Below are 23,658 nucleotides of genomic sequence, written 5' to 3' on the forward strand. Positions count from 1 at the left end.
GGGGGAGAAAATAAAACCCTGATAAGTACGCGATAGAAGTCAGCCGCCAGCTTTCACCAACTGTTGCTCATCCGAGGAGCAGTGGAAGCCTGAGGCCTGAGGGCGCCGGCCGCCCGCGTTCACTTGTAAGTACTCATACGAAAGGCAGCCGTAATACACAGCCCGGAACGCGTCATCCAATTAGTATTGCACCTGTGCGAGCTTCCAGCCTGGCACAATCTACCTCGAAGGCTCTCTGTGCCTTGTACTAATGACCGTGTATCTACGGTGGAGCGGTATTGGTAGTCGGTTTCATTGGCTGAAATGGCTACTCGTGTTAATGACCTCTGTGAGGTCTGTTTAGTACGAGCATCAAGAGGTGCCAATACTGATCACACCTTGAATCAAAGAAACCGATTGGCGAGATTCCGAACGATCGAAGCGTATCTACGGGTGTCCCTCCACTGAAGGCTTGCAAAACTCGACTGGGAGGCTTCAAGCTCCATAAAGCATTGTTACATACTATGTAATCAGAAGTTCTGATGTTCAGCGAGACAACCGGCCACTATTGCGTAAAGATTCGTCTCATCCACGCGATCCGAACCCCAACAGATAACTCAATCAGATAACTCAATACTCTAGATACAAATTCTTCATACTGAGACATGTATCTGAAGGGTTCAAGCAGCACAATACCGTCTTTTAGAGGTCTCGAGTTTCACGCATCGCTCACTGCAGTACCGAGGCGAGAATTTCAGTGACCACATGCCTAGGTTAAATTCCTTGCATAAGTATATTGTTTCGACCAGTCCGAGTCCGAGGATATTGATAACAGATAGATCATGTCCGGCTCCCGGAGGATTCCCCGAGAGGGACAACTCCCGGCATGCATCGAGACCTGATTATGGCAAGCTTGAGAAGAACATCGGACCCATACGTCAACACATGAGCACCAGATTGCAACGTAGCTAGCCGTAGCTTGCGCATCGACCTCCGGAGCCCGAGGTCCCAAAAGATAGGCCTTAAGTTACAGTAGGTAGCCGGACTCATCAGAAGTAGCAGCGCTGAGGAGGGCAAGATGCTTCCGGAGAACATAGCAAGATTATTGGTGAAGTAATGATGGAATCAACATGCTGGTACAGTCTCGGCCTTGGTTGGCTTCACCATCTCCATCGGCCCGTGCCCAAACTGCCATAACAAAATGGCCGAGATATTGATCTGACGGTGGGCCCATCATCCAAGCGTCGAAAAGGTCAAAAAAATGGAGAACTTGCCTCTGACAATATCAACTAAAAGCAAGGTCACTGTGCAATTCTAGTTTTGATCTACGATTACATAGATGCGACATGGGTCTCAGAATCTGAGATCCTACGAGTCCGGGTTGCGCAGTGTCCTGTTGACGGTCCCGCTGTCGTGCTTTGATCGCATCATCCCTCGGAGGGTGGTCATATCGGGGGCCAATCGGCGATATTATGTCGTGCACTCTGTTGGTCCACTGTAAAGTCTGCAATGTAAAGAGCGTAGCGCTCTATATCAGCACGACCGGTAAGCAAGGACATCGAGTCAGCATCAACGGTTCGCACACAATACTCGACACACGTCCTTATCAGCGCGTACTTATCGCTACTAGGCACGACCAAAGTAGCATTTGGATCGGGAGCTTTGAGATGCTCCTCCTGTGGTATAGCGAGCATGTCGTCGATCGGAATAGCCGCCAGAGCCAAGGACTGTCGCTATACGCCAATGAAGAGGCTGCAGAGTCAGTGGGCACCGGCATCAAGACGCGCACGCCGATTCAGATCGGTGAGAAACAAAGGCCGACAGTGTCCGTCTGTGATTAGCAAGGATTAACATCCAGAGATACAGGCGCTGTGGCCCACATATGTACGTACGGCTTGTCACCCATCCAATCGACGGGATGTTCCCGCCTTGAACCCACGGATTCGAAATATCGCATTCAAGGCCGCCCGACTAAAATTGACCGCTGTTGACGAGCGCTACACAGTAGCGAGAGCTTCAATATGCTATCCAACATATTTGATTCGACCGGGCCCAGCGACACTAGATGACAATATGAAACAAACCGATTCCGGACGCAGTCCAGTTAGGACAAAACCACCGACCATCCGACGTCTCTTACTGACACAAAAACACCAACCCACGCCAACTCCCATCCACCTCGTTACCGCCCGAGTCCATCCCACATAGAGTAAACAACCTCACATCAAAGCCCCCACCAGCCCGCCTACCCACGCCTCAAATCCTTCCTGATCCAATACCCCCTCCTCGTCGAAAAACCTGGCATATTCCCTGGAATCCAACGTGTTTTGCTTCGAGAGAAGGGATTTGCCGGCGGAGGAAGTTCGGATGTAAGAAAGGTTGAGGGTATAGGATGGGCTATTTGTGATGGTGGGTTTTGGTGGGGTGTGTGCTGGAGCGGATTTTGATGATGTTGGAGCGGGGTTTGTTGAAGGGGAGGTGAAGAGAGAAAGAGGGAAAGGAAGTTGAGACGAGGATGGTGGTGGTGAGGATGCGGGGGTTGTGCGGGAGGAGATTGTTATCCGTTCAGTGAGGATCTGGAAGAACAGAAGAAAACGATGAGGTGGTGAGATGGTGAGTATAAGGAAAAGAGATGCTGGTCATTAAACGTACCCGCTTATCGAACGTCTTCCGCTTTCCGACAAATATGATTTCGCCTTCGATGAAGTACGCGTACAACGCTTGCAACGTCGTCAAGACCATGTACCTAAACGGATAAAACAACATGATATTCAGTACGTGCATATCAGGGAGCGATGGTGCGGTATTGCGCCCAGGCACATTTAGGGCACGCGACCAAAAACACGCTTCTTGCGCCTTCGACTTGTTTGGATGACGATACATGGAAGAAGATTGTAGAGACTGGAAAGAGGGACGTACACAATGAGGCCCACCCACATCACAGGCTTGGACTCCTCAAACTCGACCTTGTAGCCGTAGAAAGCGGTCCCTGCCGCCACGAAGACGCCAGCCCATCCCAAAGCTAGACGAACGTCTGTGTGTGTGTGTATTTGTTGAAAGAGATCGGGCCGTGCAAGAAACTGTACAGTTAGAAAGAATTATAATTAGTATCAGGGATGCCCAGAGTATAGAGGTAATAAGCACATGTTAACAAAATGAAAGGGAGAAATTAAAAGGCAGGCACAATGAGGAACCGAACAGGCAAACGTACGCGTTTGAGAGCATCATCACATGCGTTCTTCAACTCCGTCAAGTTTGCATTGTTGACTTTGATAACATCTCTGTCGGCTGCTGCGCCAGCTCCTGAAGCAAGACTGAGAGCAGCCCGGGCAGATGTTGATGAGTCTGGAGTGTCAGGTGCAGAGTTGGTTGTCGCTGGCGTTTCCGGTGTACCATTCGCTGCTTTTCTTCCACGAGCCATGGTATCCAAGTCCGATAATATACGATGAAATAAGAGGGTATCGAAAAAGAGGCGGAGAACGTCGAGGACGATGAGGGCGCTGAAGGACGTGGCAGAGAGCGAAGGGTGTCAGTGCGGCGACGTGTTGATCATGTCGTGCCGCGTGTTCGAACCGGTTCGCTTCTTCTCTTCACCCGGTGGCACTCGCCACGTCTGGGCCACCGCCTTTTCCACGACGGCCATCACCCTTTCTCATCGTCTCATGATTCCTCTAATTTTTCGGTTCATATAAAACAAAAACATCGGAGGCCTGAATAAAAGCCTCTGATTGTCGCCCACAATGGCGAGACCACACGTCGCCATCATCGGTGGCGGCCTCACTGGACTCTCTGCTGCCTTCCACATCTCTCGCGCGCTCCCCCAAGCCCGCATAACACTTCTTGAGAAATCACCACGTCTCGGTGGCTGGGTACGGTCAGAACGTGTCCAAGTTGAAGACACGCAGGGAAATTCTGCTTCTGTCGTTCTCGAAGCTGGTCCGCGTACATTACGACCCAATGCTCAGAGCGTACTAGAGCTCGTATGTATCGTTTTCGCCTGGTAGGTATCGTACGTGCTAGCTGACTGACACGAAAAGATACATCTTCTAGAGCTGAAAGACGAAACGATTACTACCCCGAAGTCATCTCTAGCCGCGAAGTCGCGGTTCCTGCACATTCCACCCCGACGAGGTCTCCTACCGCTCCCCCATTCCCTCATCTCGCTTTGCACGTCCCCACTCGCACCACTTCTCTTTCGGGCTATATTGACAGATCTTTTCCGCAAACCGAGCCGTCCTCAGCTAGACTTGTCGACGAGTGCACTCAGTAAAGCTTCTTTCCCGGACAGGCGCAGTTGGTCAGACGACAAAATAACGGACGAAACCTTCCACTCCTTCCTCTCCCGACGCTTTGGTGACGCCTTTGCAACCAAATTTGGATCTGCACTTGTACATGGCATCTATGCTACTGATTCTCGCCGGCTCAGCGTACAGGCCGCGTTCCCTTCGCTTTGGAAATTGGAGGAAAAAGGAAAGGGTAGGGTTGCGTTGGGTGTCACGAGGGAGATCAGAGATAGTATTCTGAAGAGAAAAGAGATTGATAGGAAAGAATCAGGCTCGGAGAAGGTAGAAAGGGCGACGAAGGATACCATCAGTGCTGGACCGACGGTTTCTGGTTCATCAAGTCTTGCATCAACGTCGGATGCGACGTCTTCTCAGTCCTGGGCATGGGAGGTTGGAATGTCTCCTCATGATCCCCTGGAAAAATCGTGGGCGGAGAAGATCAAGGGAGCGGCTATTTTGTCCTTCAGAGATGGCATGGAGACGTTGACAAGAAAGTTAGTGAAACGGTTGGGTGAGAGGGAGGGAGTGGAGATAAGAGTCGGCGACAAGGGCCAGGTGAAGGCCATCAAGTTTGACGATACTGGAAAGTTAGAGGTGGGTACTAGAGTCTCTTGCATTTCTGAAGGGAGCGATACGTTGTCCGACGCGTGTTCTAGCGCCACAATAGCACCACCCTTTAGCAAGTCTAGTCGTATCCTACTTCTCGTCTTGACCATGAGAGTCAGATTGATATTGACACATAACTCTTTACCTTCCTCGATAGCTCACTGTAGGGTCCACCATCGATTCTGAAATCCTCCGCTCAGATTACATCATTTCCGCCCTTCCCATCCCGGTCCTCTCCCAAATTCTTACAAATTCTCGCACATCCTCATCAGCAAAGAACCCATCCCTTCATTCCTCAGACACACTAGGCCCTCTCATCTCCCACCTTAATACTCCGCCTTCTCTCTCCACGACCTCTCCTACAAGCGCGACGTCAACATCCGTCCTAGTCCTCAACCTCGTCTTCGCCTCGTCATCAGTCCCTTTACACCCACCCGGTTTTGGCCATCTCATCCCCCGCGGCCCTTCGGACTACCATAACGCAGCAAAGGATGGAAACGACCTCGGTATTCTTGGCGTCGTATTCGATAGTGCGAGTGTGGAGGGACAACAGGACTACGTTATGTCCTCTACCATCATTCCCTCCGATCATGCCAACACATCACTGCACTCTGGTGATAGTGAAGTAGGCAGCAGAACGGAATCGAAGTTCACGAAGATTACCGTCATGCTCGGTGGGCCCTACCCAACCCGACCGCTCAAAGAATTATCAGAAGAAGAATTGCTCAAAAGGGTTTTGAACGCCCTCCAACACCAGCTCGGGCTCCCTGGACCACTACCGGCCCCGGTGTTTACGAAGATGTGGTGGAACGAGGGTTCGATACCGGTGTTTGGGGTCGGGCACGTTGAGTGGGCAGCGGAGGTGGGCAGGAGGGTGAAGGAGGCGTTTAGTACTCCGACACCCACTGAAGCAAGTGGCTCAGGTGGAGACAGATTAGAAAGGATGTGGGTAGGCGGAGCGGGCGTGAGTGGAGTTAGTGTGGGTGATTGTATTAAGAGTGGGAGGGAGGGTGCGAGGTGGGTTGAGAGGATGGTTAGGCTCGAGGAGAGTCAAAGTCTTGAGGGCGAAGCGGCGTCGAAGGGGATGGAGATCGAGACGGAGAAGTGAGAGTTGGATCGTTCGAAGGAGAATAGTGCATGTAAATTATGGATAATAATGTTGTTTAGCGTTGCTTTTTACTGCTTTCTCCTCTCCCGCTGTTCTGCTCTTGTCCTGTGCGCGTTGGACGCTCCTTGAACCGTCGCCGAGTGGCACACCACGGCGTGGCCGGCCTATACGTGTGGATCTCTGTGTGGCCCTGCTTGTCTCTATCCCCTGGCCATACTCAATTTCTCAGACGTCGACGTACGCTGCGATGCTCTTACTAGGATACTCAATGCGAAACTTATTGGCTTTACTTGACGTCGCTTCATTTCAGAATCCGCCAAACCACGCCGCGCTAAGGTGCATTCGGCGATAGGGCAGTCGTGTCAAACAACAACTAAAGGTATTCCGTATTCGTCGAGGGCAAAGAAAATAGATGCATAGATAACTCTAAAACGCGCGATGATAAATGACAAGACCCCCCGAAACTGCGCACTGATGTCTATGCTGCACAAATAATACACGATCACATAACTCCCATCCCGTCAGGCCCTAACCACTCTCAATGGGTGACGGTATACGACCTCCTGTACTTCCCGTCCACGGCTTCAAGGCGGTATGAGCCGGGCCAGAGGCCCGCATCTGAGTCATTCGGAATGTACGAAGGAGCATTGTGGGTCTCCTCGCGAAGCTAGAGAGCAGAGCGAATCAATCAGTAGGTGGAAGAGGAACAGGTAAGATGAAAGCAACTGACCTTGAGCGCTACAACGTAATCCTCGCACGGGCGAACATCCATCTCCGCAAGTCTCCTCTCCAAATCCAGCTTCGCCTTGATATGAGACGTATCGCCCCGAACCTTGATGGCGAAGAAGGTGCTCGCACAACCACTACCATACGCGAACATCGAGATACGCTTGTCGAACAGCTCGTACGAAGGAATGCTTGTCAGGAGGGAGGCAAGACCTCCGTAGAGGGAGCCGGTGTACATGTTACCGCAGCGGTTGGAGATGAGAAGCGATGGGGTGACCACTTGCTTGTACATGGATGCGGAGGCGGCGGCGAAGGTCTTCTCGACAGACTTGTCCGTCAGGGTTGCCGAAGCATCCTTGCTCAGAATGTCGGTGGGAAGATCTCTGTAGACCGGAGCAGTAGGGTGGGCTACGAAGTCGTGGTAGGTCTGCGAATAAAAAGGTTGAGAAATCAAACAAACACTCGCGAAGGGGAACTGCGTACCAGGCGACCGTAAGCTTTTTGTACAAGCTTGCCGTATGGGCTATGGAAGACAGAATAGTCGAAATCGGAGAGTTTGACGGACTTCGTGGCGGATGCCTTTCCGTTGGCCCCGTTCGCGTATGGCGGGGGAACATCTCGAGAAGAGCCCTCCTGCACCTTCCGCTGGTACGCCTTGAAGCTCTCGTCCAACGCGGTAATGTAGGTGGTGACAGAAGAAGGACCGTCGACCACGGGATATTCGGATTCCATGCGAGGCTTGTAGAAGTCGTAGGTGTTGGCCATGTAAGACTGAAACATATCTGTCAGCTGAGTGGTCTGCCATAAGAAGAGTGAGTATAACGTACGCCATGTGTAGCTAAAATAATGTGCGTCAGCTAGGTGGTCTCAATAGGCTCAATAAGAACAAAAAAGGACATACGTTCAAGAACAAGGGGTGCGTCTGGTCCGATCAGGAGCGCGACGGCTCCCGCTCCCCCGACAGGTCTGGCCGGACCCTCCGCATAGATTGCAATATCACCTGCAAACACGATAGCGTATCTTCCGTCCCAACTCGAGCTCTCTATCCAGTTGACGGCGTTCAGAACAGCAGCCGTCGACCCATAACAAGCGTTCTTGCTGTCGATTCCTTCGACGTCGTGGTTGCCCGAGGCAGCGAAAAGGTCCATGAGCGTTGTCTTGACAGACTTGGACTTGTCGATGAGAGTCTCCGTCCCGACGTCGAGGCGACCGATGCTGCGCGGATCAATGTTGTACTTCTCGAGAAGGGAGGACACTGCGGAAAGAGCGAAGGAGTTGATATCTTCGCGGTCGTCCGTGAAGGCGAGGTACTGCTGCCCGAGGCCGATCGTGTACTTGCCCTTCGCGACGCCGTCGAAGTCCTCCAGCGCGTCAATGGAGATGCACTGTACCAGTAATTAGGAATATTGCGTAGAGAAGAATAAACCGAGCAACCTACGCGTTTGGGGAAATAAACTTCTAGACCAATTATACCGACGTTCTCAGGACGCGGGAGAGGTACAACGTTGTCTTGAAGATGGCTGTGCGGGTTGGTCATGAAGATGGCGTCGTCATCGATAGTGAAGTCAGGAGGAGGAATGTCCTTGACGTTGAAGATCAGCTCGCGGAGCCTGCTCTCCTCAGTGTCGTCGACCACTTCGTCTTCGGGAGTTGGCTCCGCCGCGTAGCTCAAGGAAGGGAACGAAATCCCATCGATGACACCGACATTATACCTGCCGCTCTGTAAACGAACTGTTAGGTGATGTCGAGTACGTGGATACCATAGTGATTTTCGCTTACCTCTTGCGACCAAGCAAGGTTACCGCCCATACAGTACTGTAAGTTCGCGATCCACCTATAGATCTCACGATCCTTTCCGAGTTCAGGGTCGTTCAACACGGCCATCCCTGCGCCAATGAAGTCCTGCTCCTTCTGGCGAATCTTCTTTTCGATGACGGTCTTCGCCTCTTCGTAGCTGAGATGCTCGTGGTCCATTAGGATGCGGATAATGTTGGTGTCGTCGGAATTGGTCATCTTCTCCTTAAGATAAGAGAAGAAATCGTTGGTGAGGCCGACGTGGTCTGAGAGGTGATATTTAATGACGACAGCATCAATTGAAATGGGCGGAAGACTCTTACCGGAGACAATGCCTTCAGCTTCGCGCATCAGGGGGTGGTTGACCTGCTCGTCGGTAAGGTTGATGTCCAGGGTGTAACGGAAGTAAGCTGAAATGATAGCTATTAGAATTTGCCGCACGGTCTTTATATTTGGTTCTTACCGTTCGCAAAATACTAGAACGGGATAGACGATATTAGCAACGTGACGAATCGGTAGTAAACGCATAGACTGACCATGGCTATGTTTACACGGCGTACTGCGAGATATTGGTCGAGATTCTGGAAAGGCTCGTGGATGTTGGAACTGTTGTTCGGCCAAGGGGTTATCGAGGAAGTCAAAGTATATGAAGAACGTATGGACGTACTCCCACCACTCATGTGTGCACTTCGTGAGCTGGTCGAAGGTCCGAGGGTGACTGGTTGCCTTGATGGCACGGAACACGATATCGTGACAGATCTCTGCTTGGTCCTCTTTGTGGAGGGGCTAGAAGAGATATGATATTTCAGAAGGCTTGAAAAGACTATAGATACGGAAAAACCACACACCCCGGTTCCTGTGGCAGCCTAGGTACGGCATTGTGCGTCAGGCTCGAGTAGCTGCAGTCAATACAAGAAACGTGCATACCGCTTTGAAGCCTGGGATGCGGTCCAACATTTTCCCGCTGTCGATATAATCGTCGGCCAGGAAAAATATGCCAGCGATGCGGGCACCCCAGACCATGCGATCAAAGTCAGCGGCAGGTGCACCTATGCGTCTGGTTAGAGGATTGTAGAAGCAGAGACACATTGTATACGTACACCATGTACTGAAACCCGCGAGGTTCATGAACGGAATACGAGCCCTCTTCTTCTCGCTGCTGAACGGCCAGTACTTCATCATCCACTCATCATGGAGCCTGTAGAGTTCTGAGGCAGTGGCGTAAGCAAAAACACAGCAGCCAATAACGAGTATGAACATACCTTTCCATCGCGGATGATTACGAACAGGAGGGTATGGCGCGCCGGGAAGAGGGGGGAAGGGAGCAACTTTGCCAACTTTGGTTTCAGACATTGTGAAAGGAAGTGAGAATCGAAGTTTCTCAGCAAGACAGATGGAGAGGAATACGAGCACCTCTACCGTCCTTCAATACTTAAATGAATAGCGCCGCTTGCGAGCAAATCATATCGTCGGAATGCTAGTGCGGCAGTCCGCACCAGAGGGACTTGAGCGCTCCCAAACGGAGACCAGTAACCGCAGACCATCTGAGAACGATATCTACGGGCTGAGAGGCGAAGTCGATGCAGCGGTGCAGTGTATCAGTCCGCCAAACCATTTCCACAGCCCCGCAATGATGGGGGTTCGGGTGAGCTATAAGATCTACCTTTTCACGTTGTGAAGCGAATCCTTTGCACCTGAAACAATGGGTCAACGACAACGGCCAAAGTGCGTGTCGTTTGGTCCGTATGGGTAAGAACATCCTGCCAATTGCGATCTGTGCTCATGCGCTACAATTTGATGACTGGGAACACTTCAACTCCACAAGCACAATAAGCGTGTGTGAGACCTCCAGTAGGCCGCAAGCCCATTGGTCGACGAGTTATTTGATGGACAACGGGGTACTAAGGGGATTAGAGGTATGAACAGCATCAAAGGTACGATGTCCAGTTATTGGCGTTCTGATCCAAGAGGTCTCCTCGAGCAGACTGAGAGTAAGTGGCCAGGACTCAGCCGGCGGGTGCGAGGACAAAGCGAGGTTGAAGACCGATTAGAGTCTGCCGATCTTCCAATGTCTCGGTACTTGGCTCAGCGTATCGGAGCTTAAAGTTTGGCCGTATCTCTCCGACAGCTTTCACAGCTCACGCTGATTACCGCACAACATTAGACAGAGCGTCGTATCTTCTGAACTCAAGTGCTTCTGACTTCTATCATCATTCATTCGTAATGCTCTGCTTCGATATCGTACGAAATACTCTACAACCTTTGGGACCCGCATGATACTACTTCGCGGGCTGAGGTACGTGGTTCTCCCCGACCATCACCTGGACGGCGGCACGATCAAAACCAAGGGTGGCTTCGTCGAAAGCCACTTTCTTTATAGTTTGAAGCAAGGCATGAGCTGCAGTATATCCATCGAGAATATTGAAAGCGTACCTCTTGGTATTCCTGGGAGCCGAACAATTGCAAGATCTCCTCGACCGTCTCCGCATGGAACTCTGCGATTCCGTCATAGCTAATCACTGGAAACGTGGCGGCCTGGAGGGTCGACGACGCTACAGGGTTTACGTGTAGCTACACCGCTTGTAAGTCTCTAAATCTTCTCGAGAAGTGCTCATGTGAACATACCTGAGTGTATGTGATCTTGCCATCTACGATTGGCTGCAAGGACGCGACGAGCTTGCCGTGGGTGTTTTTCCTAGAAATCGCGAGTCTCGTGGTAAGGACGCGAAATATGTGCCACACTATCACCTCATAACACCGACTCACCAGTGATGGTCGAACTCTTCGAACGAGACGTGGGGGAGACGCTTGATAAAACAGAGGAGGCGGACAGTCATAGTGATAGGGTCTGAAGTCTGATTGATGGCTCGATTCAATCCAGACTCTGCGAGGCTTTAAGCCAGAGTGTTGTTAGTGGCCGCATTCCCATCAGAGCACCTCAACACAAAGACCGCAACGCCATTACATAAGGCGCATCCTGCGGCCGTGGACCGTTAGTGCACCTTGGGCGCTTCGAAAGTTACACTCTGCTTGGTTTAAGTATGAGCTGAACGCCTGACGCTCCTCTCTGGCAATATTCATACTTCCCCACTATGGCAAACATATCCCAACCACTCTCACTCATTCAAGATGTCGACTTTAGCTCGTTTTCTCGTCCGTGGAGCACACTCGCCATCATCGCAACAATCGCTCTAGTTGCCAGAAGTGCACTCAAACCTAAGCGTAATCTGCCTCCGGGACCAAAGGGACTTCCTCTAGTCGGCAACCTTTTCCAACTACCTCAATTCCAATGGCTGCGCTTTACAGAGTGGAAGGAAGAGTTCGGTGAGTCTTCAACTCAACCGTCCAGTAACCCTATTCTCCAAATACTTACGACGTGTTTGAAGGTCCGATCTTCTCATTGAATTTCGCTGGACAGCCCGTCGTGGTCCTCAATTCTCATAAAGTAACAACTGATCTACTCGGTAAGATCGCACGCCCTGCACACCCAGAAGGCCGCTCACAGCCCTCTAGACCGACGGTCAACTATCTACAGCGATCGCCCAAGGTACTTCCAGTTCACGTTTTATCTCCCTTCGTAGCCAGAATGACCTCACATATCTTCTCCTTGACTAGGTTCATCATGGCTAGCGAGATTCTAACTGGCAGTATCTTCATCGCTTTCTCTAGTTACGGAGACCTGTGAGCTTGCATCTACATCTCACGACGCACCACACCTTATTTTACTTTTCCCAGGTGGCGTAAGCTGCGCAAGGCCGCTCACGAGGGCCTTAACGTTCGTGCAGCAGAGGCCTACCAGCCTCTGCAGGAGAAGGACGCCGCCGTACTCGTTGCTGATCTGCTCAAAGAACCTCTTTATTGGGATGACCATCTCAAAAGGTGTGTAGATAACTCTATCGCATCTGCTGCATACTCATGTACCTTCAAGATCTGCAGCCTCTACTGTCCTTACAGCTGTGTACGGAATGGAACCAATCAAGTCCAAAGATGACCCTCTCGTCGTCCGTATTAACGTACGTGTATAGGCATTGATTTGATCTCCCGCAGGAGAGCTGACATCCCTCTCTGTGGTATTAGGACCTCATGCACCGACTCGTTCGCGCCACTCTCCCTGGGGCATTCCTAGTGGAAATCTTCCCTGTAATGAAGCGTCTTCCTGAATTCCTCGCCCCTTGGAAGAAGGAAGGTCTTGAATGGCACCGTCGTGATACCGTGATGTTCCAGGAGTTTATGGATAAGGTCAGAGGGCAGATGGTACGTGTGCAATGATGTTTGTATCATGAGATTGTCGGAACAGTCGCTCATAGTGTATCAACCTTTGCAGAAAGCTGGAGAGTCTAAGCCGAGCTTCGCCGCAGGTCTGATCGAGAAGGAGAAACACCACAACTTGTCGAAGAAGGAAGAAAGTTGGTTGGCAGGGACCATGTTGTGCGTCTATCAGTCTCATATAGCATCCAGTGAACTCCTCATTGATGCTTGCTTGTAGTGGTGCCGGTGCAGAGACAGTTAGTCTCCCAGTTTTCGTTCCTGCTATGTACTCAATAACCTTCTTTGCGCACAGACCGCAGCCGCCTTGAGCGTGTTCTTCCTGGCGATGCGACTGTACCCGGATGTCATGCGTAAGGCCCAAGCCGAGATTGACTCCGTAGTTGGCCGGGATAGGCTCCCAACATTTGAGGACCGAGCGCGGTTACCATATGTATGGATTTCTTTCGTGACGCTGGCTACTCCAGTGAAACTAAAATTCTGCTTTCTGATCGACAGATCCGAGCTATTGTCAAAGAAGTACTGCGCTGGAGACCTGTTGGCGTACGTCGTTTTTTCTTCTTTCGATTGCAATAAATTTGACCAATTGTGCCTACATTAGCCTCTAGGCTTGCCCCGGAGAGCGATGCAGGACGATGTTTACGAGGGGTACTTCATCCCGAAGGGTATGTCCTACATTTATCGTGCCCACGAGCTTCTGGTGTTGATCACTTATCCCTTAGGTACCTTGGTTATCGCAAACGTTTGGGCGATGAACAGAGACCCAACCCTCTTCCCCGATTTCGATGAGTTCCGTCCTGAGCGGTTCCTTGACGAGACAGGTACTGTGGACGTGGTGCCGGCAGATACCCACAACCAAGGACATGTTACCTTTGGCTTTGGTAGAAGGTGCGATTTCTTCGTCGTATTCTCAAGCTATAAGAGTTGACCTTATGGTTGTGTTGCTCAGGATCTGTATCGGCCTCAACATCGCTAACCAGGCACTCTTCATTGATGTCGCTTCGACTCTCTGGGCCGCCAGCATCGAGCCTGCCCTGGACGATTTCGGCAATGAGATTGTTCCTTCACGCAACGAAAGCGTGGATGAAGGCCTCGTTGTGTAAGTTCTTTTTTACCTCTTGTGTTGTGTGTGCAAGGATGGAAATACTGAGATCGTTTTCACAGCCGTCCCGTTCCCTTCAAGTGCAAGATCGTTCCGCGTGCAGAGGACGTGGACGCAATGCTTGAGATGACGGAGAAGAAACTGGTCTGGTGAGGGGATTAGGGCGCTTCTCGTATTTTTAGACTTTCATTCTATCATGTGTCTTAGTCCTGGTGGCGTGAGCTCTGGTCGCGACGTCGAGGTTGCTTTCTTTGCGCTGTATTGTACTGTACATATGCAATGCATTCTGGTTTATTCAACACCTGGAGGTACTGCGAAACCGTCGGATTATGCACACCGTTTCATGAAGTCGCCCATCACTCCTCTAGTGCGGTACACTGGCGCTCAAAAATCAGCGGAATTCGTGGTGCGCCAGGGTGCGCCACACATCGTCTTCTTCGCACGCCACTCTTCCTTCCACCCGGCGCTCGACTTTTTGTCGCCGATCAAATAAATTCAAATGTGCTTCTGCGATCCTCTCCGCAACCCATCCTTCTAACAATATTCTGCGTATCCTGCGCACATACCCCGCAAATGTTGTATAGTTGCGGTTGACATGCAGCGGTATGATTTCTCAAGCGCTCAGTGTTTCCGACGCATTATCGATGGGATGGCGTGCGCAAGACTGCCTGAATCAGGACGCCTGCACTATAGAATCCCGACAGCAGTGGGACATTGACCTCCTGACCTGCACTCCACAACCTGCATCGAAACACACTGCTTTGGACCGATGTCTCCCTTGCCTATTGCAATCGTCTTTGGAGGAAGTGGACTTACGGGTACCTCTATAGTCAATGGGCTCCTTGAGAGGAAAGAATTCGTACGTTCCCGATACTTTTGTGTTCCACGAGCAGGATATTGAGCATCTGCCCCTATTATGTCTCGTAGGAAGTGAAAGTCCCAGTCCGGCCTTCCTCCGTTGATAAACCCAGTGTCGTTGAGCTACGGAACAAGGGTGTCGCTATCATCCCCGTCGATCTGGCCACAGCATCATCCGATCACCTTCAAGAGATCCTTCGAGGGGCGAACACCGTTATCTGTTCTCTCGTCTACACTCAACTGGGTCTTCAGCACAAGATCATAGAGGCTGCGAAGGCTGTCGGCGTTCCGCGCTTCGTTCCGTGCGATTTTGGAACCCCTGGACGCAGAGGTGTACGCAAACTTCACGACGAGGTAAGAATCAGACTTTCTGGTACAGGTAGTGCAGATAGTCTAGTATCTTCAGAATACTCACCTCTTTCAACTACTTCAGAAACTGGACATACAGGATGCTGTGAAGGCTAGCGGAATTGGGTATACGTTCATCGACGTCGGGTTCTGGTATGTCTACCGCAGCTCATACTACGTTTCAGATCGTACTCACGATGTCTCCCTCAAAGGTACCAGTTACACCTTATCTATACCGATGTAGAGAAAGCATATGTGCCTTGGCTATATGAAGCCTCGCGTTATGTATACAACGATGGTCTTGTGAAGACCGCGTACACCGATCTCACCGACATCGGACGTTTCGTTGCTCGTATTGTGGCAGACCCACGGACCCTGAATCATCATGTGCGTTATTCTTTTTCCCTCTCCGTATGTTGTTATATGTGCTCTTGTTGAATGAGATTGTGGTTTGTATTGGTCTAGGTGTTTGCGTGGGGAGAGGAAATCACCCAACAAGACCTCGTCAATCTAGCTCGGAAATACGGCGATCCGAACGTCGAGGTCATTCGCGTATGTTATCATTCTCCGGCGGTTTTGTATCCTCATGATCTGACTTATCCTCCATCTCCTTTCTTATTACTAGAAAACTACAGCTGATCTCGAAGCGCTCGTCGCAGAGGCTAAGGAGAAGAAGCTCGGAACGCTCGCGTATTGGGATTATCACTACAGCATGTGGGTACTGGGAGAAAATCGTGCGGAGGTGGCGAAGTTGGAAGGTGCGTTGGATGCGAGAGAGTTGTATCCTGATTACAAGGTTCGGCCACTTGAGGACTACGCAGTGGAGTTCTACAAGTGTAAGTTACTGTAATCGTAAATGCTACCTTGGAGGAACAGATACAAGTGTCAACAAGTCGCTTCTTTCATTGACATATTTCGGGGGCACATAGCCTCTCAACGAGTGTCTTCATCGGTTTCAAGGGCTGCCCTCCTCACAAACGCACTTGCTACATGCAAAGCGTCTTTGCGGTATCTCGTAAAACATTTTCGCGTAAGAGGAGACAGATAGATTTAAATCTTATATCGCCTTGGGACAGATGTATGGGCTCGCCATTCACATACTTTATATATTTCCCTGCTTGATCATTGGATTCTGGGTGGCGAAACGGAAACACGAACACGAAACATCATATATTTCCTCAAGATTCAGGCGACACAAACAGCCTCGGTGATGGAGGAAACGGACGACTATATTGCCTGCGACGTCTATGCATAAATACTAATGGCTCACCAAGATCTGACGAAAGAAATGCTAATACAGTGATGATTGGCCGGTAAATACAAGGTCTAATACACAGCCTGAGCATTCGCACTGCCTAGCTTAGCACTGACATCATTCTCCCTGGGCTCGAGGATACACTGGAACTGCTCCGGGCGGCTATGAAAAGATACGCCATAAATATTGATTCAAAAGGGAGGAAAGGGTGCACTCACACAACGAGTCCGTCGTCAATGAATTTATTCCGGTCTGGGACTATCGTTTTCCCATCTGGTCCAACAGGGCACTTGATGTTGACCGCCCAGAGAATACTGACCATGTTGATGAAGAGTGCGTTGTTGGCGAGGTTCATGCCGACGCATACCCTGCAGTTGCAAAAAGTGGAGTCAGTTTGTTGATCAATGACGAAATTGGTCAGGAAGAATGTAACGTACCGGCGTCCAAAGCCGTACGAATAGTGCCCCTGCCCATGGGTGTCGTCGAATTCGGCCTTCTTGGTAAGATCCTCATCGTCATTGTAATATCTCTCCGGGCGGAATGCGTCGGGATCGGGGAAGAACTCCGGGTCACGATTGATGCCATAGATGTTGGAGACGACAATTGTGCCCTGTGCGCGATCGTGAGTGAAAAGACAAGGTCGAACTACCGAGGAGTCGTACCTTGGGCAAGAAATAGCCTTCGTACCAATCATCCTCAGTGAGCCGATGGGGGAGACCAAGCGGAGACACGGGGTGCCAGCGAAGCACTTCTTTCATTAAGGCGACGACATACGGAAGACTATCACGGTCTAATCACGAAGCTCAGAGTCAGCTTTCATGTAGAACAGCAATGACTATTGTAGAGCCTCACCTTCGAAGTTAGGAAGACGATGTCTTCCTACCACTCGGTCGATTTCCTCTTGCGCCTTGGCCTGAGCCTCGGGATAAAGGGCCATGAGGAGCATGAACCAGCCGAGAGTACCCGCTGTCGAATCTGATCCAGCGCCGCTGAACACAGAAAATCGTCAGACTAGTTGATAGTGGATCATTCAAAATCGTACTCACAAGATGATACCAGCCAACCAGGCCTCTTCGTCTTTCGAGAGACCGTGAGGATTACCGGGATAGACGAGATGTGAGCCGAATGTAGGTTTGTAATCACCAGTGGCCTATTCCGATATCATCGGATGAAGGTCGTGAGCACAGATCATTCGCAGTGGAGGTCAGAGATGGAGACGCACGACTTCGTTCTTGACGTTTTGAAGGAATCCTTTGAACATGTTGGAGTCTTGCCTGAAGCTCTCCTTGCCCTTTCTCTTCCAAGACGCCATCCAGTCAGGAAGGTAGCGCATCCACGGCAGGATTTCGACCAAGAACCTTCCTGGAAGTGCGGCTTGTACGACACGGTGCATAAGAGCGTTGATCTTAACACCGACGGCGAGTGAGTGGCGTGACTAAATAAACGACGCCTGAGCACATACCTTGGCCACAGTGGGATCGTCCTTTGTAGCAAGGGATTCACCGTTATAGACGACATTGAACATGGTAGAAGCAATCGATCTGCGGCATAAAAAATGAGGGATCGTGGCATACGCAAGTATAACACACAAACTTACCGACGAATGTGGCCATCCCTTAGGAAAAGGAGAGCTTTGAGTTCTTATTGCAGCAGTGAACAACGCTAAAAGGTAATTACCATGATCCCGGGTCCCGCAACAGATCCTGAACAAGGATTGCGGCTTCGCGCTCTTCAATCGGGTAGTAGGCCTCAGCAGCACGCAGATGTAACCCAAGATGAGCTGCCTTCCTCAGTCTCCGCCACCTACACACAAAGTCAGTCCAAGCCTAAACGGAGGATGCGATAATATTCGTACACTGCTCCGTAGTTCGCAAAGCCAACAAGCATACCACCAGTGAGGATTTCAGACCTAGGGAGCAAGACAAGGAAAGTTAGTCGAAGTACATATAAGGATAACAAGGGAAACTTACGCCATGATAAAACGAGGCCGATCCGAGTAGATGACCGAGCGCCTATCCATAAGATCTGCGCAGACTTTGCCGGTGTTTAAGACGACCATAGGCTGACCAGCCATATTCAGTCCGACGATGGGACCATATTGTTCGCCCCACTCCGTGAATTTGAACTGGAGGACCATGAATTAGCGCCTTTATGCTTCCAAGGGACAGAGTAAGCATACCCATGTAAACGAATGTGGAAGCTGGAAGACGTTTCCGAAGAATGGGATCCCCTAAAGTGATGCAGATGGTTAGTACTGAACAAAGTTGGCATACTTACATCAAGATTGAGACGAACCTTAGGGCCAGGTGGGAATGGGCCTTTGGGCCTCTTTGTGAACCACGAAACAGCAACAGCGAGAACCGCAAGCCCGACAAGGTTGTAAGCATTTTTACCTGCCGCGTCGTAGAGCGAGTTCATTGGACCTGAGAAGGATTCTGGCAATGAGCTGACGACAGAGCTTGAGTTTCCCATGGCGAACGCAAGACAAGAGTGAAACACAGTGAGTTCGGATGCATCTGTTGTTTTAAACAGCTTGCAAGAGCAGACGTTGTATTCATGGGTTGCGGTCCTCCGGTGCTGAGGAACTTCAGTCGCGCGTTGAGCTCGGAATCTCCTGAGGTTGCGCAACACTCCGCAACCCAAGCTCCGCAAACCCTCGACGCCTCAATTGCTCTGTGCTTTCTGGGGCCTTGGATAGCCCAGACCGGGCGCGTATACAGTGCATCTGAAGCGAAGAATATAACAACCGGAAGTGCCAGGTCTGGATAATAGTGGATATGTCCTTCCGAAGCGAAGGGACGGCACCGAGTGATGACATACATTGTTTGGCGAAAGCCTTGGAAACAAACAAAGATATTCCCACGGCTTCGGAGGGTCGACCGTCTCGCTAAAGTGGAAGAGTATCTAATTAATACGGCAATACTTTTGTCTCAGCACTGAAATGGCAGACTGCATGATATAATGTGATACACACCGTTCCGCTTGCCTTGGGTACTCATTCTCCACAATTTTTTTTCGCACCGTGACGGCCCCAGACTGCCAATGGCATTTCTGATGATTGCCATTCAAGTTGGCAAGCTAAGTAAACAATCCGTTCTCGAAAATGCGTCTGGTTGGGGTAGGTATCAAGGGTCAGTTTTCTTGGAACGTCTTTGTGTCAATGATGGCGACTTTCATTGTTATTGATAACTGGTTGGACAAATGGCCCAGGTGCGGAGTGTGGACAGTCGCATTTTCCGACGGCGCCAGTTGGATAGGAAGGGCAGATCTTAGGGTTGTAAAGCTGCAGGACCGTATCCTCAAAAGGGAAACTCACGGATTATTAAATAGCTAGATGCGAACCCCTAATATCGGATATCGCAAACGGTATCTGGTTGTATGCCCATCACAGCAGTGCATGCAATGGAAGAGAGTAGACCATGTATACCTCGAGCAGGTCGCCCGGACCACAAGCCGTCAATTCCGCCATCAAAATTACCTTCGAATATCTATAAGAGAAGTTACAAATCGAAATGTCGACGGAACCTCCCAAGATTTAGCTTGACAATCGGCAGCGGCAGCCTGCAGGGAAGGCGAGTAACTTCTTGTCGCCATTAGGAGACACGAACTCAGTAAATATATGCACCATATATGTTATCTAACATGTATTGGCTGGACAAATTTTCCGAGGAGATTTAGAGCAAAGGGAAGTACTAGTGAAAGAATAGGGAGTCTGAGTCGCACGAGTCGAATGAAGAAGGGGCGGTATTTATGGATGATGTACTAATGGGAAGCAGCAGCGCACGGACCACGCCGTCATTGCCATATGAAGAGGTATAGTATGTCGTCACTGTGGTGATAATGAACGAGCAGAGAAGTACGTATAAGTACAAAGAGATCGTGAGAAAGGACGAACGTCGAGCACTCAGAGTGAGAAGCGGCGAGAGTAACCAATCCGACACAACGGCGTCGCCGTCACGGCGATTGCCGTCAAGCACGCTGATCTGGTCCTGCAACGATCCGAGTCCTTCCTGAGCACTCACTGGGACACTCTTACCACTCAGGCATCGCGCATCAAATGGGTTAGAATAGTACACATATTTCTTCTCATATCGACCGTACAGCGAGCAGTATGTTTTGATCTTGATTGCAAGAAGATTTGCACAAAGGACTGCCACATAGACAATTAAACCGCGGAGCCTACTTGAAGACCTCATCCACGAGTCGAGTTCATCTAATCCATTATCTATAAACATGTGCTAATTATGATCGCCTGTCAAACTATAGGTCATTACTAAAATACTGCTGTCCTGGTCTACCCATCATGGTGGATCCGACAGGACAGGCTGTGCATTCTCATTAGTACCCGCATGGCCATTTGCCTTCATTCTCTTCCGCACCCAACTTGCCCGCTACGCCGGATCAGGACGGGACATATTATATTTGGTACTGCCCCAGGCCGCAGACCCTACCGTACGAGTATCTGTATCCTTCACCGGGCTACCAAATCAGATGGGGACAGCAGCGGTCGCAGGATCATTCAATTGATTGGTTGGACACTAGTCGCTTCGGCGAAACGACCTATCATGCTTTGGCGCGAGTACGCTGACCTATAATGCCCAACGCCGACTTGCCTAATCTTGTTCCTCTTGACCCTTCGCCCGTCATTATGGACTCAATTATGTCTCGACCTCTCGTCTCGACGCTGTTCGCTGCCGACGGCTTTCAGCTCGCCTCTCTGTCTGCTCTTTTAGTGACTGTCCTTGTCTTCGTTCGCTTCAGCAAGAGGAATCCGAGCAATCCTCAGAACCTACCGCTGCCACCGGGCCCACGGGGTTTGCCTGTCCTCGGAAATTTGCTTCAGGCGAGAAGCGGCATAATCATGCATGGCGAAAGGATGGCTCTGACCGCCTGAACCAACAGATTCCCTCTGAACATTATTGGCTGAAGTTCGATGAATGGATTCGTGAATACGGTGAGCAAGACGACATCAAATGTGTGTCCAAATCCTGATTTTGAGCTCACCAAGGCCCCATCGTTTCCATCAACCTCGCGGGCAAGCCCGTTATTATCTTGGGAACGCCGAAGGTCGCCGCGGAATTGTTTGGTCAGTTGCTCCCCCAGTAATTTCTTCACTAACGCTGACCTCAAGGGTAGACCGCCGATCCGCCATCTACAGTGATAGACCTCGCTGGGTGCTTGCGTACGAGATTCTCGCGAAAGGTATGCATGCTGGCGTGATGCCTTATGGCGATAAGTACGTAGATATTGCTGGTAAATTTGCCTCTGGCTGTCCACTCATGTTCCATGTCAATAGACTTCGTCGATTCCGCAAGGCCATTCACGCAGGTCTTCAACCGCGTGCTTTGGCATCCTACCACCCCATCGAAGAGCGCGAAGCCCGCATCTATCTGAAGGAGGTTTCCAAGAATCCCACAGACTTCCGTAACAGCGTGAAACGGTAGGTATTTCGGCTGCAGTATCAAGCCGGCTCATCATCGATGACAGACATGCTGACGACTCAATCTAGATTTACTGGTGCTGTAATCATGTCGACCACGTACGGTCACACGGTCACCACTTTCAAAGATGACAAGTTCGTTAGAAGGATCTTCGCCTCCGCGGCTCGTTTTGCAGGATCTTTGGCACCGGGTGAATTCATGGTCGATGTCTTCCCTTGGTATGTATTTTCCCTCCTATTGTAGCGCAGTATTTTTTTGCTCAATTGATTCCACATCCTTCAATAGGCTGTGGTATATTCCGTCTTGGGTACCTGGCGCGGGATGGAAGAAGAAAGCCGCGAAATGGGCTCAAGAAGATCACGAATTGTTTTCTACCATGCGTGAGGCTGCTCGGGTGCGTTTCCTGTCATGTGCATATATCGAGCGAACATTCATTCAATCTACTTCTTTTGCGTAGGCGAATGGTGACAAGCAAAAGTCCTTCATCTCTGAGGGTCTCTCCAACGCGTACGGCGTCAACGAGGAAGAACTTGCGTATATCGGAGGAACCATCTCCCAGACTCCCGATACGGTAAGCTCATTCTTCCATTTTGAATCCGTATCAAAATCCATTCTTCTGACACGCTCACTTCTAGCTCATGAGTGTCTCATCTTGCTTCATGCTTGCTATGGTTCGCTGGCCAGAGATTCAGAAGAGAGCTCAAGCTGAGATCGACAGTGTGGTGGGCAGAGGTCGTTTCCCTACCTATGCGGACCAGCCCAATCTGCCATACGTTACCGCCGTCGTAAAGGAAACTTGCAGGTACGCCTTTTTGGACGATAGCCCCGCGTTAATTTGTATCGTGTTACTGACTGTCGCGATAGGTGGCGGCCTGTTGCACCCCTTTCAGTTCCTCATGCTTCGACACAGGTGGGTCTCCCTCCCGGCTTAATGTTTCGACCCTTTATCCACATGTTTAAATCAATATAGGATGATGTCTACGAAGGCTACTTCATCCCTGCCGGGACCACAGTCATCAGCTCTATCTGGTGAGTATCTCACATGGAACCCTTCTTCGCATTCCACCGACCGTCCTTCCAGGTCCATCCATCGCGATCCGGAGACCTATCCAGACCCCGATTCCTTCAACCCCGAACGGTTCATCGACGAGCACGGCAATGAGAAGAATACCAAGGAGAGCAAAGCGTTCGGCCATCATCTTTACGGTTTCGGCAGGCGGTGCGCTTTCCATTTTTCTCTCTTATTCTATGTCAGATGTCATAATACTGTCCGACAGACTCTGCCCCGGCGCAACGATGGCTGACCAAGCCGTCTGGGTGTTCGCCTCTCACATTCTTTGGGCTCTCAACCTTGATCGCGAGAAGGATGAGTTCGGGAAGGAGATCGTCCCTGATGTTAGTCCGCTGATGTTCACCTCTGGTGGCGAGGCTTCGTGAGTTCCCTTTTCCGCCTCCTCAATATCCCTATCGTGCGAGGCTAACTGTGTGGTGTTCGTAGCCACCCTCTCCCATTCAAGTGCAAGATTTCGGTCAGGCCTGGTGTGGATGATTTCTTGGATGAAATAGAGCTGCCTACAGCGATCTAGAGATCTATCTGAGCCTGTTTACCACGGTCTTCATCCCCGAATGCTGTATGTGCGATTGGAGCTCCGATTTATTGTATTTCGTCCGCCAGTATATTGTAGGCTGTTGCTATTTATTCTCTTTGTAACGATGTTTGTCGTAGCACGAGACGAATGAGCGCACTTGGAAGCCCGGGCGTGTGAGCCTCAAGCTATGAGCAATCGAAGGAGCCTCGTCGCAGTCTTGCACTTCAATTCCACCGCGCTGAGTGAACTCTCACCATGCAGATGGTGCACAATTGATGCACCGTGTTCGCCAGACTAGTATGT

General features: G+C 50.6%; 9 protein-coding genes across 9 annotated transcripts; 4 read left to right on the plus strand and 5 right to left on the minus strand.

Moving 5' to 3' along the window:
• Positions 1-1,671: 1,671 nt before the first annotated feature.
• On the minus strand, positions 1,672-3,489 carry STEHIDRAFT_166863 (uncharacterized protein). The gene is made up of 4 exons (XM_007301785.1): positions 3,191-3,489; positions 2,899-3,059; positions 2,632-2,725; positions 1,672-2,555 (listed from the first exon to the last, which is right to left on the minus strand). Exons 1-4 carry the CDS (start codon positions 3,398-3,400, stop codon positions 2,199-2,201), a joined length of 822 nt encoding a protein of 273 aa, XP_007301847.1. The 5' UTR covers positions 3,401-3,489; the 3' UTR covers positions 1,672-2,198.
• Positions 3,490-3,627: 138 nt separating this feature from the next.
• On the plus strand, positions 3,628-6,030 carry STEHIDRAFT_119684 (FAD/NAD-P-binding domain-containing protein). The gene is made up of 2 exons (XM_007301786.1): positions 3,628-3,959; positions 4,017-6,030. The coding sequence occupies exons 1-2, from the start codon at positions 3,720-3,722 to the stop codon at positions 5,052-5,054; spliced, it is 1,278 nt and encodes a 425-aa protein (XP_007301848.1). The 5' UTR covers positions 3,628-3,719; the 3' UTR covers positions 5,055-6,030.
• Positions 6,031-6,514: 484 nt separating this feature from the next.
• On the minus strand, positions 6,515-8,239 carry STEHIDRAFT_53380 (hydroxymethylglutaryl-CoA synthase; the record flags this gene model as incomplete). The annotated part of the gene is made up of 5 exons (XM_007301496.1): positions 6,515-6,643; positions 6,707-7,129; positions 7,186-7,484; positions 7,604-8,087; positions 8,141-8,239. 5 exons carry the CDS (start codon positions 8,237-8,239, stop codon positions 6,515-6,517), a joined length of 1,434 nt encoding a protein of 477 aa, XP_007301558.1.
• Positions 8,240-8,436: 197 nt separating this feature from the next.
• STEHIDRAFT_52743 (terpenoid synthase) lies at positions 8,437-9,849 on the minus strand (the record flags this gene model as incomplete). Its single annotated transcript, XM_007301444.1, has 6 exons — positions 8,437-8,762; positions 8,820-8,906; positions 9,029-9,102; positions 9,164-9,282; positions 9,409-9,545; positions 9,759-9,849. 6 exons carry the CDS (start codon positions 9,847-9,849, stop codon positions 8,437-8,439), a joined length of 834 nt encoding a protein of 277 aa, XP_007301506.1.
• An 844-nt stretch (positions 9,850-10,693) lies between these two features.
• Positions 10,694-11,333, minus strand: STEHIDRAFT_138057 (uncharacterized protein; the record flags this gene model as incomplete). Its single annotated transcript, XM_007301787.1, has 4 exons — positions 10,694-10,868; positions 10,930-11,067; positions 11,122-11,191; positions 11,263-11,333. 4 exons carry the CDS (start codon positions 11,331-11,333, stop codon positions 10,776-10,778), a joined length of 372 nt encoding a protein of 123 aa, XP_007301849.1. The 3' UTR covers positions 10,694-10,775.
• A 255-nt stretch (positions 11,334-11,588) lies between these two features.
• STEHIDRAFT_154619 (cytochrome P450) lies at positions 11,589-14,017 on the plus strand (the record flags this gene model as incomplete). The annotated part of the gene is made up of 15 exons (XM_007301788.1): positions 11,589-11,820; positions 11,883-11,960; positions 12,010-12,043; positions 12,112-12,177; positions 12,232-12,375; positions 12,425-12,509; positions 12,574-12,750; positions 12,821-12,924; positions 12,983-13,001; positions 13,058-13,195; positions 13,261-13,305; positions 13,364-13,427; positions 13,485-13,650; positions 13,712-13,861; positions 13,927-14,017. 15 exons carry the CDS (start codon positions 11,589-11,591, stop codon positions 14,015-14,017), a joined length of 1,593 nt encoding a protein of 530 aa, XP_007301850.1.
• Positions 14,018-14,564: 547 nt separating this feature from the next.
• STEHIDRAFT_75693 (NAD-P-binding protein) lies at positions 14,565-15,974 on the plus strand. Its single transcript, XM_007301539.1, has 6 exons — positions 14,565-14,723; positions 14,792-15,076; positions 15,156-15,223; positions 15,283-15,457; positions 15,536-15,622; positions 15,696-15,974. Exons 1-6 carry the CDS (start codon positions 14,634-14,636, stop codon positions 15,918-15,920), a joined length of 930 nt encoding a protein of 309 aa, XP_007301601.1. The 5' UTR covers positions 14,565-14,633; the 3' UTR covers positions 15,921-15,974.
• A 268-nt stretch (positions 15,975-16,242) lies between these two features.
• STEHIDRAFT_75699 (cytochrome P450) lies at positions 16,243-19,067 on the minus strand. Its single transcript, XM_007301540.1, has 14 exons — positions 18,621-19,067; positions 18,505-18,555; positions 18,296-18,450; positions 18,181-18,234; positions 18,003-18,128; positions 17,923-17,940; positions 17,788-17,866; positions 17,548-17,730; positions 17,372-17,475; positions 17,178-17,314; positions 16,988-17,115; positions 16,763-16,935; positions 16,544-16,693; positions 16,243-16,487 (listed from the first exon to the last, which is right to left on the minus strand). The coding sequence occupies exons 1-14, from the start codon at positions 18,795-18,797 to the stop codon at positions 16,397-16,399; spliced, it is 1,626 nt and encodes a 541-aa protein (XP_007301602.1). The 5' UTR covers positions 18,798-19,067; the 3' UTR covers positions 16,243-16,396.
• A 1,304-nt stretch (positions 19,068-20,371) lies between these two features.
• STEHIDRAFT_119691 (cytochrome P450) lies at positions 20,372-23,521 on the plus strand. Its single transcript, XM_007301789.1, has 14 exons — positions 20,372-21,168; positions 21,228-21,279; positions 21,334-21,411; positions 21,462-21,561; positions 21,622-21,765; positions 21,835-21,984; positions 22,052-22,160; positions 22,224-22,337; positions 22,402-22,568; positions 22,631-22,676; positions 22,737-22,795; positions 22,848-22,985; positions 23,044-23,199; positions 23,265-23,521. The coding sequence occupies exons 1-14, from the start codon at positions 20,920-20,922 to the stop codon at positions 23,350-23,352; spliced, it is 1,650 nt and encodes a 549-aa protein (XP_007301851.1). The 5' UTR covers positions 20,372-20,919; the 3' UTR covers positions 23,353-23,521.
• Positions 23,522-23,658: the final 137 nt, after the last annotated feature.

Source organism: Stereum hirsutum (genome assembly GCF_000264905.1).
Source record: "Stereum hirsutum FP-91666 SS1 unplaced genomic scaffold STEHIscaffold_4, whole genome shotgun sequence".
Lineage (NCBI taxonomy): Eukaryota > Fungi > Basidiomycota > Agaricomycetes > Russulales > Stereaceae > Stereum > Stereum hirsutum.

What these genes read in the sequence shown, in the direction of transcription:
- STEHIDRAFT_166863 (XM_007301785.1), bottom strand. Translation starts at nt 3,400, where the DNA reads ATGGCTCGTGGAAGAAAAGCAGCGAATGGTACACCGGAAACGCCAGCG. An exon ending in ATGTGGGTGGGCCTCATTGT is followed by an intron (nt 2,726 to 2,898) that starts GTACGTCCCTCT and finishes TTATCCGTTTAG; the next exon opens with GTACATGGTCTTGACGACGT. An exon ending in GGAAGACGTTCGATAAGCGG is followed by an intron (nt 2,556 to 2,631) that starts GTACGTTTAATG and finishes CTGTTCTTCCAG; the next exon opens with ATCCTCACTGAACGGATAAC.
- STEHIDRAFT_119684 (XM_007301786.1), top strand. Translation starts at nt 3,720, where the DNA reads ATGGCGAGACCACACGTCGCCATCATCGGTGGCGGCCTCACTGGACTC. An exon ending in CTCAGAGCGTACTAGAGCTC is followed by an intron (nt 3,960 to 4,016) that starts GTATGTATCGTT and finishes TGACACGAAAAG; the next exon opens with ATACATCTTCTAGAGCTGAA.
- STEHIDRAFT_75693 (XM_007301539.1), top strand. Translation starts at nt 14,634, where the DNA reads ATGTCTCCCTTGCCTATTGCAATCGTCTTTGGAGGAAGTGGACTTACG. An exon ending in TCCTTGAGAGGAAAGAATTC is followed by an intron (nt 14,724 to 14,791) that starts GTACGTTCCCGA and finishes TATGTCTCGTAG; the next exon opens with GAAGTGAAAGTCCCAGTCCG. An exon ending in CACGGACCCTGAATCATCAT is followed by an intron (nt 15,458 to 15,535) that starts GTGCGTTATTCT and finishes GTATTGGTCTAG; the next exon opens with GTGTTTGCGTGGGGAGAGGA.
- STEHIDRAFT_75699 (XM_007301540.1), bottom strand. Translation starts at nt 18,797, where the DNA reads ATGGGAAACTCAAGCTCTGTCGTCAGCTCATTGCCAGAATCCTTCTCA. An exon ending in AAAACGTCAAGAACGAAGTC is followed by an intron (nt 17,476 to 17,547) that starts GTGCGTCTCCAT and finishes ATATCGGAATAG; the next exon opens with GCCACTGGTGATTACAAACC. An exon ending in TCGTCTTCCTAACTTCGAAG is followed by an intron (nt 17,116 to 17,177) that starts GTGAGGCTCTAC and finishes CTTCGTGATTAG; the next exon opens with ACCGTGATAGTCTTCCGTAT.
- STEHIDRAFT_119691 (XM_007301789.1), top strand. Translation starts at nt 20,920, where the DNA reads ATGCCCAACGCCGACTTGCCTAATCTTGTTCCTCTTGACCCTTCGCCC. An exon ending in GTCGTAAAGGAAACTTGCAG is followed by an intron (nt 22,569 to 22,630) that starts GTACGCCTTTTT and finishes CTGTCGCGATAG; the next exon opens with GTGGCGGCCTGTTGCACCCC. An exon ending in TTCCTCATGCTTCGACACAG is followed by an intron (nt 22,677 to 22,736) that starts GTGGGTCTCCCT and finishes AAATCAATATAG; the next exon opens with GATGATGTCTACGAAGGCTA.